General features: G+C 41.5%; 1 protein-coding gene across 3 annotated transcripts in view; it reads left to right on the top strand.

Moving 5' to 3' along the window:
- DUSP16 (dual specificity phosphatase 16) overlaps positions 1-12,410 on the top strand; it is a 44,496-nt gene that overhangs the window by 18,851 nt on the left and 13,235 nt on the right. For 2 of the 3 annotated variants that reach the window (XM_081331592.1, XM_081331593.1), the window contains exons 3-4: positions 1,962-2,129; positions 9,888-9,933. In XM_081331592.1, the coding sequence (XP_081187718.1) occupies positions 1,962-2,129; positions 9,888-9,933 (214 nt within the window). The remainder of the gene's footprint in view (positions 1-1,961; positions 2,130-9,887; positions 9,934-12,410) is intronic. The other variant, XM_081331594.1, reaches the window with a different exon arrangement.

Genomic DNA, 12,410 nt, shown 5'->3' with positions numbered 1-12,410 from the left:
CCCCTTCTTTGTGGCAGCCCCTCAAATACAGGGAGACTGCTACCGTATCACCCCGCGTCCTTCTTTTCTCTAGACTGGCTGTTCCCAAATCCTGCAACCGTTCTTCCTATGTTTTAATCTCCAGGCCTTTAATCATCCTAGTTGCTCTCCTCTGCACTTTTCCCAAAGTCTCAACATCTTTTTTTGTAATGCTGTCAGATGTTGTCAGAGGATGCTGCACAGGTATTAACACAAACGATACCCTTTCCCACCCTTAAGCAGAACCAAGAGGGTGTTTTTCGGTCCCAGCCTTATCATGATCATTGCTAACAACGGTTTGTCTCAGTCCTGAAAAATGTGGCTACAATGGAAACGTAAAACAAACACTGTTGGGAGGAAGAGTTTGGTGTTTTCTGAAGTAAAATAGCCGCAAGGCTTAGCCACCTTTCGTCACTTTAAAAAAAGTTCAACTCGGGTTAAGCAGATCGCAACTTGTGGTCTTGCTGATACAAACATGAGCGTCGGGCAGAGAAGCCACAGTGACGCATTTGATCTCCCGTGACCTCTCTCTCTCCCCTGAGGATGCTTGCAGACGCCAGTCTTCAACAGAGTCAGAGAAATTCGTCTCAGAGCACACGAAATCCCATCCCAGGCTCTCTGGCAGGCTTAGCAAATCAGGTCCTCGAAGACAAATGTGCCTTATTTTAACCTGAGTTTTGTTTTGGCCTTGAGTGTCTGCATGAGTCATAATTGTATGAGATCATACAATGCTTTGCTGTCAGCTAGCACAAGCACGGTGGTTTGGTTTACACATCAAGCTGAGCCAAAGCCTAACAACTGGCAGGTTTAGCACAGTGTGAAAATTGGGCCAATGTTTCATTTAATTAATTCATTATACTTGCATCCCCCATTCCGTATGATGGTGCGCTCAAAGATAGCTAACTTTTAGTAGAAGGCAAAATTCAAAATAGTAAAAAAAAGGCATAAATTAAAACCAACGTCAACCCCAATCATCCTGCATCTTTTGAAGTCACATTATTTTTGGATGATACTCTGCAGACAGCCTGGTTTCATAGCAACAATCAGCACAGCATGAAATTGCAAACATTAAGGAGCAATAAAACACTGTTGATAAGAAATACTGTTTTTTTTCTCTTTTAAATGCCTGGAAACATGGAACAATTTTTCGCTGGTGCCAGCAATGATTATACATTTCAGTTATTATATAATCCAAATCTCAAAAGCAAAATGACCAGAACTGGCCAGTTTTCCAGTGAAATCTCCAGTGATGATACATTGCAAGATAATGAAAATTTGGGGGCATAATTTTTCTCATACGTCATTCCTGGTGCTATGGCCCCAGTCAAAATGCCTGAGCCTTTCTTTTAACATTCCCTCCTTAACACATTTTTCCCTCACGAGAAAGACGAGGGGGATTAAGAGTTGTGGTGGTGCAGTGGTTAGAATGTAGTATTGCAGGCTAATTCTGCCGACTGTCAGCAGTTTGATTCTTAGGTTGACTAAGCCTTCCATCTTTCCGAGGTTGGTAAAATGATGATTCAGATTGTTGGGGGAAATATACTGACTTTGTAAACCGCTTAGAGGGCTGTAAAGCATTGTGAAGCGGTCTAAGTGTTATTGCAATTGCTATTGCTAACTCTGCCCACAGTCAGGAGTTTGATCCTGACTGGCTCAAGGTTGACTCAGCCTTCCATCCTTCCAAGGTCGGTAAAATGAGGACCCAGATTGTTGGGGGCAAATAGGCCGACTCTGTAAACCACTTAGTGAGGGCTGTGAAGCACTGTGAAAAGTGGCATATAGGTTTAAGTGCCATTGCTATTGCGTAAACCCTTTGAAACCGTCCCTGTTTGAGACAGGAAATGTGTGCAGTAATAGTGTCAGCAAGAAGAACCACAGTAAAAAGGTAAAATTTGGACTAAATTGAAAACTATTCCTTGTATCTTCTCAATGACGTGTCTTAGGTTGAAATCGACGGCAAACAGGAAGTAGTGGTGTACGATCAAAACTCGGCAGATCTGGCTACCGTCCCTTCCGATTCCTTCCTGAGTCTGCTGCTGAGAAAACTGGAGGAAAGCTTCAGCTCTGTTCACTTGCTCGCAGGTAGGGTCCGTGGCAGAGCACCTGAGCAGGTACACATGGGGTTACACAGGTCATTCCAAAGAGTAATTGTGCGTAACTTCTGGCACCGACCTTGTTTTGCCAAGGTGTGTCCTCGCTTTCTCTTTTCAACTGAAGAAAACGCTAACGTTAGCAAAGTGGACGGTTACAGCAGTTGAGGAAGAAAATGGGATGGATCTGACTTGGCCTTGCTTGGTATTAGATGCAGCAGATAAAAACTAGGGGTCGGCTTTCCATATTCTGTTATTCTACCCTACAGGAATAAAGCAGCGTTTTCTGCTTGTTGAACTGTCCTGTCTCGAAGGGCTGACCTCAATCTCGAGAGCCTCCACACTGCTCTGAATGAAAAATACCGAATCCATTTGAACTTGTCAAATACTTTTGTATGGGGCGGGTGGAATCCAGGAAAATGGTCTCTTTGACAAGCTTTCTTCCTACCTTTGGTAATCTTCTTTGGTCTCACCCAACTGGCATATTTGCCTGAGCTTTTATTAAGTTTAAATGATTTCTTCCACCAAATTTGTGTTTTGGTATGATTTGTTCTCTATGTATTCTTTTGACTTGTATCTCACCTTTTGACACTTGAAATAGCTTTAGCTTCAGTACAAATCACGCCTACGGTAAAATGATACATTAATGCAGGGTCTTCAAACTTGGCCCTTTTATGAATTGTGGACTTCGACTCCCAGAATTCCTCACCCAGGTACATGTCAAAGTCCACAAGTCATAAAAGGGCCAAGTTTGAAAACCCCTGCATTAATTTAATGTAATACAGGCAGTCCTCCTTTTACAACCATTCATTTAGTGACTGTTCAAAGGGGGGCACAACGGCTCAGGGGCTAAAGACACTGAGCTTGTCAGCTGGAGACCTAAGCTACACGCAAGGGGTGTGTGTGAGTTCCCCGTTTTTTGCCCCAGCTCTTGGCCAGCTAGTAGTTTGAAAGCATGTAAATGCCAATAAATAGGTACCACTTCAGTGGGAAGGTAACAAGTGTTCTGTGCACCTTTTGTGTATAGCTATGCTGGCCACGTGACCAGAGAAACTGTCTTCGGTCAATGCTGTCTCTCTTGGCCAAGAAGCAGATATGAGCACCATGCCCTAGCCAGGGGTAGGCAAAGCTGGCTCAGGAATTCTGGGAGTTGAAGTCCACGAGTCATAAAAGAGCCAAGGTTGCCTATCCCTGCCCTAGACTAGTCAGGGATGATGGACAGGGAAACCTTTACCTTTATTCCAGATTCAGTGGCCCTTTGCAGAAAATTGGATGGTGCCGCTACAATACTGTTTTGGTTTTTTAAAAAAATCGTTCCCTGAATATGCCACAGCCTCTCACACCTGCACGATTCTTTATGAACCAGATACAAGTTGTGGAAAGAGACCCAGAAAAAAATAGGACGGTGGGGGAGATAGGGCAAAAAAAGAAAAAAATAGCCATCACCAAGATTTGAGAACAGCATTTTTTTTCCTTTTAAAAAGTATTGGGAAAACTTCAGTATTAAGAAAGAAGAAAAACTGTTCTTATCTTTCTTTCTTTAGATTGTGCTAACTGCTAAATGTTGTTTTAAAATGCCGGTTCTAGTGCCCCTGTTTTTAAATTAATGAAAAAACAACCACCCCCAAACTGCAGTGTCAACAACGTTTATCTTTTTCAGTCCAAGGTTGGTGTGTAAAAGGTTCAGCTCTTACCCAAACACTGTACAGATTACAAGGCTGTAAGAAATTAAACACCAGCAACATTTCATTTCCTCCTTGGAATGCCTTGAAAGCAGCTTCCTATTCTTCCCTGGAAGACTTTTTAAGGCACAGATTAACAAAATCACGTGGCCTGACCTGTGTGTACAGTATTTCTTTGGCTCTTATCTCTGTAATAAGCGTTATCTCGGCAAGCTGATGACAAACTCTTAAAATGTTTGAGTTCAGGGGTCAGTGAGCCGTACAAAAGGCAAAGAATGGAGAAGGTCCAAAGGGTTATCCAGGCTGAGCTGTTGAAAACAAAGTATTTTAGGTCAAAGAAATAGGGTGGGCAAGAAAAGAGCTCGTTCATTAAATGACTTTTTCCTAATGTTCATGTTCTTTATCTGCTTGGTCTGTGCTGCTGTTTAGTCTAGATAATCTAGGGATATAACTCAGATCATGTGAAGTGTCAATACCACTTTATAATGCTTTGGTAAGGCCACATTTGGAACGCTGCATCTGGTTTTGGTCACCACGATGTTAAAAAGATGTTGAGACTCTAGAAAGAGTGGAGAGAAGAGCAACAAAGAGGATCAGGGGACTGGAGGCTAAAACATATGAAGAACGGTTGCTGCAATTGGGTATGCCTAATCTAATGAAAAGGAGGACGAGGGGGGACAGGACAGCAGTCTTCCAGTATCTCAGGGGCTGCCTCAAAGAAGAGGGAGTCAAGCTATTCTCCAAAGCACCCAAAGGCAGGACAAGAAGCAACGGATGGAAACTAACCAAGGAGAGAAGCAACCTGGAACTAAGGAGAACATTCCTAACAATGAGAACAATTAACCAGTGGAACAACCTGCCTCCAGAAGTTGTGAATGCTCCAACACTGGAAGTTTTTAAGAAGAGACTGGACAGCCATTTGTCTGAAATGGTATAGGATTTCCTGCCTGAGCAGGGGGCTGGACTAGATGACCTCCAAGGTCCCTTCCAACTCTGTTGTTGTTGTTGTTGTTGTTGTTGTTATTCAGCACAGAAGCATGCTGGAAGTGGGTCTGGCCTTGGAATAAGAGTGGTAATATAGACTGAACTTCATCAAATTTGATAGTGAAGTTGTTGATGATGCTATAAAGATCGAATTACAAACTCTGGAGCTTTGTAGGAGGAGAATCGAGTTAGCCTGTAATGGCAAAACATCAAAAGGATCCAGAAACACCTTTTCTGACTAAGCAAGTTTATTAAAAGGCATATTTTTGTGAGTTTATGCCTGTTAATCAAATGCCTTGGTCAGAAGAGGTGCTGGCAGGCTCCTTTCAGCAGGAAGCTGTGTGATAGCTATGCTGTATTAATTTTGGTATAGTGAGCTTTTCCATGGTATGCTAAATTTTATTTGTCTGTAATTTTTGCTTTACTTGGGGATCATCTCTAATCTAGTCTGACATCTAAACCGCCAGCACCAAAGATTGTAGAATCTGATGATCTTTTGTGATGTATTAACACCTTGAAGAAATTTAGAGAGATGTTATATTTCGCCAAACCCTCTTGTGACTTTTGGTAGAAAAAGCTTATTTTTACACATATTTTTTTCTGCATTATTTCAACTTAAATAAAATCTTTTGAAGGGTCAGGATGGAACAGTTAGTCCAGAAGGAATCAGATTATATCTCTCTGCTGGAATGAATCGTCTCTAAAGTAACAGGAAAATACGATGCCTTAGTCAAAGAGGAATCAGTTGTGTAGTCTGTGTAAAATCTGCCATTTATTTAAACCAAGTGAAGTCCTGGTGGTTCAATACAAAAAAAACTAGCATGGCTCCAGTTAGACTCCAAGAATTTGGCCATTAAAAAGATTGAAAGATGAGTAATGATGGGAATCTCGATCCAGATCCCTTAAGAACAATTGGAGATTGGCAAATGTTTCTTGGCTAATTAAGTGCCTTTCTTTCGATTCCCTAACTAATGAGAATATGTAGAAATTGAAACCTTGGAATTTTATGCTAATTGGTGGACTGTTACTTTTTTTCCATGAGATCAAACTAAAATCAGATCTGAGCTCAATAAAGGCAGATTAAGCTGATGTTTTGGGCTGTATGACACATATTTTAACCAGATGCTATCATAGACGTTTCTGGCATTTACTGGAGAGATTGTTCAAAGTCTACCTTGTTCCTTTTCTGACATATTTTTCTGAGATGGATAAATCTAAAGTTCCCACCAGAACTGACTAGCATATAACTTGTCAATTATATTCTGGAGACGAAGAGGCCTAGAATTAGCAGGGTCAGCCCTGTGACTTTTTAAAGATAGCATAAGAATAGCCGTGTCTCAATCCCCTGGCAGTTTTATCAACATATTTCAAAAGCACATCATGCTCAGCATTAATTTTTAAAAATTCTGCTCGGAACATCCCAAAGTTGAATTGTGTTTTTATTTCAGAACTCAGGAGTAACATCAGATATAATACTTGTGCTGGAATGATTAAAAACAAGCTTCGGGGGTTCCTGAGGGAGGGAATCTAACAGACTAAATGAAGTATAACTGGGATAAAATGACTAAGGTGGTTTGCCAAAGCCTGTCTGTATCCCTGCAGTCCAGCAGAAAAACTAATGACTTCCATAAGTTCTGGATAACAGCCTGTTTTGTCTTTCAAGAAAGATTTTTCATAACTTGTAGCTCACGGCTCTCCAAAGTTGGCAACTTTAAGACTTGTGGACTTCAACTCCCAGAATACCTCAGCCAGACATACTGGCTGGAGAATTCTGGGGTGGGTGGGTGGGTTTCAATCCACAAGTCGTAAAGTTGCCAACTTTGGAGACTCCTGTTTCTTGATTGGGGGGTGGAATAATTCTCTTTATTTTACTTTAAAAAGTACTTTATTTTACATTTTACTTTGTTTGCCAAGTGCAAACAATTCTTAGAGACAGATGTTCCCAGGGGTTCCTATCCACACATATGTCATGCCCATATCTTTAGATTTTGAATGAGGGTATCTATTTATTTAAATATTTCAACAACCATTTATGTAGTTATCTGGGGGGGGGGAAAGTTCTATTGCCTACCAAGTAGCCTTCACCCAAATTAAGATAAGATAACCTTTATTGTCATTTTTAATGTGGGCACAACAACAGACATCAAAAATGAAATTTAGTTGCCCGCTCTCAAAGTGAACACACACGACACACACCTAAACATACTATATACAACATATACATACAATATACAATATATGTATAGACCTACACCCCTACATATACGTAACATATGAATATGAAGCACTGCCCATCTTGAATATATAACGGAAGGAGCCATTCTGAGATGCTTCCACACACTTGGATATTTCACCAAATCCAAGAGTCAATCAAAACACGCAAGGGATCATCTCTGGGCTTAAGGGAGCATTTTGGAAATAGGTAAGAGAGTGACTATTTTCCATGGGTTATCAGAGAGTGGCCTAGCAAACGTGATTAACTAAGTGGTGAGAAATCAGTAAATAATCAAGAGTAAACAGTCTGGATCCATTCCAAAGGGCCCATCTCTATTGGGTCATTTAAAATTCCTAGACTGAGGTGATGTGACCACATTTAACACTCTTAACGGAAGACGTGGCTGTGCTCAAGTAGCTTATGAGGGTAATAAGCAGCTAGGGTTAAATCATTGGTCCCTTTTTGGGCTTAGGTCACCTTCTAATGAGGACAATCACATTAGTTCAGCATAAGCCATCTTTGTGAAACATCAAGTTTGGATAAATATTTGGTGAAAGAAAGATCAATGTTCTTAACCAATGAATATTCCACCAGACAAAAAAGTTATGACCCTGAAGATCCATCAAGTGGTTAGAGGTAGTTATTTCTGTTGCTGTCAACACCTTCCGGAGCATGTGGCAAGAGAGAGCAAAGGTGGGATTGTAAATGAAAAAATATTTCTTGGGGGACGTGTTCCAGATGTCCATTCTTGCTTTTTGTCCACCTCAGCTGATGGGTTTTCTCCAAAGAGTCTTTTATCAGAACAGGTTGAGGTGGACCTCAGCTAAATTACCTCTCCACTCAAAGTTTTCATTTAGATCCATCTGATCATTTGTGGTTTGTCTTGAATGTGTCAGCAATTAAGGTTAGCGACCAACTTTTCAAATGGATGTTTCCGCCTGCAGACCCAAGCCGTACTCAGACCTGACCTTGGCAGAAGATTTGGGGTCCCTGGCTGGTGGGAGGCAGAACTTCCTTTCCTTCTGTGATAGATAGACTTTCTGCTGTATGATTGAGGAGACATAAGGTTTTTCCACAATTGAGGTTATCTCCTTCTATGCCCTCCGTCATGTTTTTAATAAATTCCATCATTTTCCTCTTTTGAATCGTTATGAGCACTGATTATCTTCCTCCTCCTCGGGAAAAGAACATTAGCTCAGCCTGATTGAAAATAATTATGTCTTGTGTCTTCATTTGTTTGTCTTTTCCTGAGAGACTATGCAGTTTGTGCTCTTGCTCTCTTTGAGATAAGCTGTTTATGCATCTTTAAAGGCCACAATCCCCCAAAAGAGCTGAACAATCACACTGGTTGAAAAATATCAGCAGTCTTTTATGCCCATTGCAACTAGACTTCCATATGATTTCTTCCAGCCTATCATTGGGGTCTTGGGAGCTGAGATTTAATTACTGTTTGTAATGTCATTTCCCTTTGTTGATACTATTCACTGCTATTTTCAAGATCACTGTTTTGGTTAAAAAGAGCCGTTGTTCTTCTGGTGGGCATTAAGACCAACATCAGGAGACTCACTTCAGCTTAGGAAAATGTAATGGTGTGTCGTGTGATTCCCAGTATCATTTTCTTCCTGGTCTGCGCTGAGTTACTTTCCATGACTTCCAAGTTCAAAGGAATTTATCCCTATCTGGTCCTATTTTGCTTGCTTCTCGAACAGTTCCTAAACCCCTATTCTGCCTTGACATCTCAGTTTAAGATTTAAGCCAATCTATTATAGTACATTAGTAGCCAAGGGTTGGTTATAGATTGAGACCACCATCTGGGCAAGGAGGAAATATTTAGCCCTTCTATCTATGTCAGGCTTGTGGGGGTGGTAACAAAAATAATTTTAAAAAACCCCACATACTCGTCATGAGAAGCTCAGGGCTCTCTCAAAGGCCTGGTCTACCCTCACTTCCTAAATCATTAGATTGGATTAGATTAGATTGGATTAGATCAGATCAGATCAGATTATTGCTAATCTCCTGTTCAGAGCCTTTGGGAGCCATGTTACCTGAGCTTCTCCTGGCTAAATCGTTCAGCTTCTACTCCTTCTTTAGTTTTGCTACTCATTTGAACCCTTCGGTCCACCCCAATTGTCTGCTGGCTTCCCCTTTTGGACAGCAAGATCTGGAAACTATGTGGACTGGCAATCTGACTGTGGCGTAATTTGGATGAATTCTGCAAAAACAAAGACATTGAAATGAAAAGCTCCAAGACGTATCACAGTGTTTTTGATCTGGGGAGACATCTCTTTGTTTCCGTCGGGGTGGGAGACGCCTGGAGCTGGCTTCTAAAAATTCAAAACATCTGTGCGTAGTAGCTAGAGCAAGAAATGATATTTATTATTCTCTACCACTTCTCTACAACTTATTTCTTTCATGACTAATGGAGGGTAGTAATCAAGTTAACCACCTGATCCACTTCAGGAATGAACTGCTAATACAGGGTCTTCAAACTTGGGCCCTTGATGACTTGTGGACTTCAACTCCCAGAATTCCTCAGCCAGGCACGCGTGCCTGGCTGGGGAATTCTGGGAGTTGAAGTCCACAAGTCATCAAGGGGCCACGTTTGAAGACCCCTGTGCTAATAGTTGGGCTGAGTATTTCATGGCAACACGAGTTTCACAAATTTTCAAGTGCTTACTCATCTGAAAGTATTATTAAAGTCTATTTTAATATTGGCCAGTTGGTGACTGTAGAAATAACATTTGAGTCACATTAGTAAGGATTGATTTATTAATGCAAATATAAATTCTGACTGCTGATACGGTGTGTGTGCGTGCCTGAGTTATGTGTGTGTATGGGGCCTAAATTCATTCAGAAGCACATTTATTGGATGTATATTTATTTCTCCTTTCCAAACAGCATCTTCTTAGAAGGACCTCACTTTGCATTTGGGACACTCTGTCAGGTATGGTCGTAAAAATACAACTAAATAGATAAGAATTGATGCTCCAAACATTTTTAATGCACATTGGGGTTAATAATAATAGAAGTTGGGAAACACGAGTTTAGGGGGCAGAGAAGGTGAAAACAGATACAGATGTTTACGCTTCTTTTTCTCCCATGCTGTTCCTAAGGGATAACTGCTGCCGGTTCTCTACTGTTGAGGATTCCTTGAAAACAAATGGATCTTGAACTTGATCTTGCCCTAGTCCAGGGGTAGGCAACCTCGGCTCTTTTATGACTCATGGACTTCAACTCCCAGAATTCCTGAGTTAGCATGACTCAGGAATTCTGGGAGTTGAAGTCCATGAGTCATAAAAGAGCCGAGGTTGCCTACCCCTTGCCCTAGTCAGAGGGAAAACGTGGGCGTTCATCAGAGTGAGGCTTTGAAACCCACTCCCCAGTTTTTCTCCCCATGCTCAACAGCCAGATCATTAAAGACTTGGAAAGCCCACAAGCCTAGATTGTGTGTGCAAAGTTACAGGAGGTGTTGGGTTTCTGAAAAACAAAAGCTGTTGGAGTTTTCTTCACCACAAAAGGCTTTTGGCGCCTTGAGTTGGTTTCATGAAACACCCCTCCGAGAATTGCAGCCACAAGTAATAAACTCAACCAGCCAGCGCTGGAAACGCTGCAGGCTGTATTAACAGGGGGAAATATTCAGAAACCACCAACTAAATAAAACAGCTGGGAGTCGGTTAGTGACAGACTAAAGGCTTAAGAAAAAAAAACAAAACCCCAAATCTCTGTTTTTACAAATTAATAAAGAGGATTGAGAGTATTCTTGAACCTCTTGAGTTTAGGTGTCCTGTCCTAAACAAAACGGTAAGAAGTAGCTTGACAAAAATGGACATTTTCATCTGTGTTGGGGATGTTCGCTAACATACTCTCCTTGATGGAAAACCAGATGTCTCCAATAATGTGCAGCTGTCCAGGACATCCTCTGCCACTTTTTGGCATTTCCTTCTGTGAAATTCAACTCTCCTGTAAGTCAGATTCCAATCTTGACAACTTTGTGATCGTAACCGCGTGGTTTTGCTGGGTTGCAGTTTAGGAAATATTAATTTCTACATTACAAAACCTACTACTACGGGAAGTAACACAACAATAGTACTAGTTACTACTCTATGCCTGCTAATGATGTCTGTATAATAAAATATGAAAAAGGCAAGAAACCAACAAATGCTTACTGTGTACAGTAACAATTAAAATAAAAATGATCGATGCTACAAAATTGAATTTTAACAGGTAAATTGGTAGACGAGGAGCAGTAAGCAAGGTTGATCCCTGAAAAAGTAGGAAAAGTGTGGGTGAAAAGTGTGGCTGAGTGAGAGCATTCCTAAGCCTGAAATTCTAAACAGGGTTTATTTGTTTAATGTATTTCTAGGCTTCTTCTTAGGCCAAGCCGTCTTGAAGACGAGCCCAGTAATTCGGGGATGTTGCAGGAGTCACCAGTCTCCATCGGATATCTGAGTGACTTCTGTGACCATCAGACCTCGTTCTGTAGACCTACGGAGGAGGACAGGAATAGCCTAGCCCTGGGGTCCCCAACCTTGGCCACTCCCAGAATTCCCAAGCCAGCGGGCTGGGGAATTCTGGGAGTTGAAGTCCACAGGTCTTAAAGTGGCCAAGGTTGGGGACTCCTGGGCTAGCCAACTAGAGCACCATGATTTCTCATCATAAGCAAAGCCAGCCAAAATGTTTTGAAATTTTGGTCATTATGTCAGGCACATTTGGGCTCGTGTTTCTCCAGTGACTCGCTGATGGCTCTGTCATCATCCAGTCTTCCCTTTTTGTTTGGATGGCCGCTCTGATGAGCCCACTCCGAGCCCACTCTCTGGAGGGCTCCAATTAGCCAAACCACAGGGGACTGGAAGGTAGCCCACCGTGGGAAAGGGTAGTATCTGTCCATGCCTATTGTCTCCCTAAACTGCAAGGGGAAAATGTGGTTCAGTTGTTCCGAACTTCTTAACCTGACAGACAGGGCCAAGTTTGAAGACCCCTGTTGTAAGATCATGTTTGTTTCAACAGTGATGGTACATTCCCAAATTGCTTTCAATTTTTCCAAGTGCGGTGTGTTTTTCAAGGTCTTTTGCCTTGACTTTATATGTTCAAAATATGTAAGCTTGAGTTTTCTTTTAGTGCTTCTGGTGAGCTATCTACATTTATTTTATCTATTATTTGTTCTTGTTCAGTTTGTGTTCCCAGCAATATTCCCCAGTATCACAATTGACAACCAGTTGTTCTGCACTCAGCCCTTTCCGATGGTTCATTTTTCATGGCCGTAACTATCACCGGGAGGGCCAAGGCCTTGATAAAATGGATCTTTGCTATCGGAGTGCTGTTTTCTGCGCTTCAATATTTTGTCTAGATCTGCCAAAGTCTTTGTCCTGATCTGCCAAAGTCTTTGTCCTAAAAAGCAGACTTTTTTTCCCCATGACTACA

This window comes from Vipera berus, assembly GCF_964194415.1.
Source record: "Vipera berus genome assembly, chromosome: 6".
Taxonomy (NCBI): Eukaryota; Metazoa; Chordata; class Lepidosauria; order Squamata; family Viperidae; genus Vipera; species Vipera berus.
This window is presented reverse-complemented; position numbering and strand designations above follow the sequence as displayed.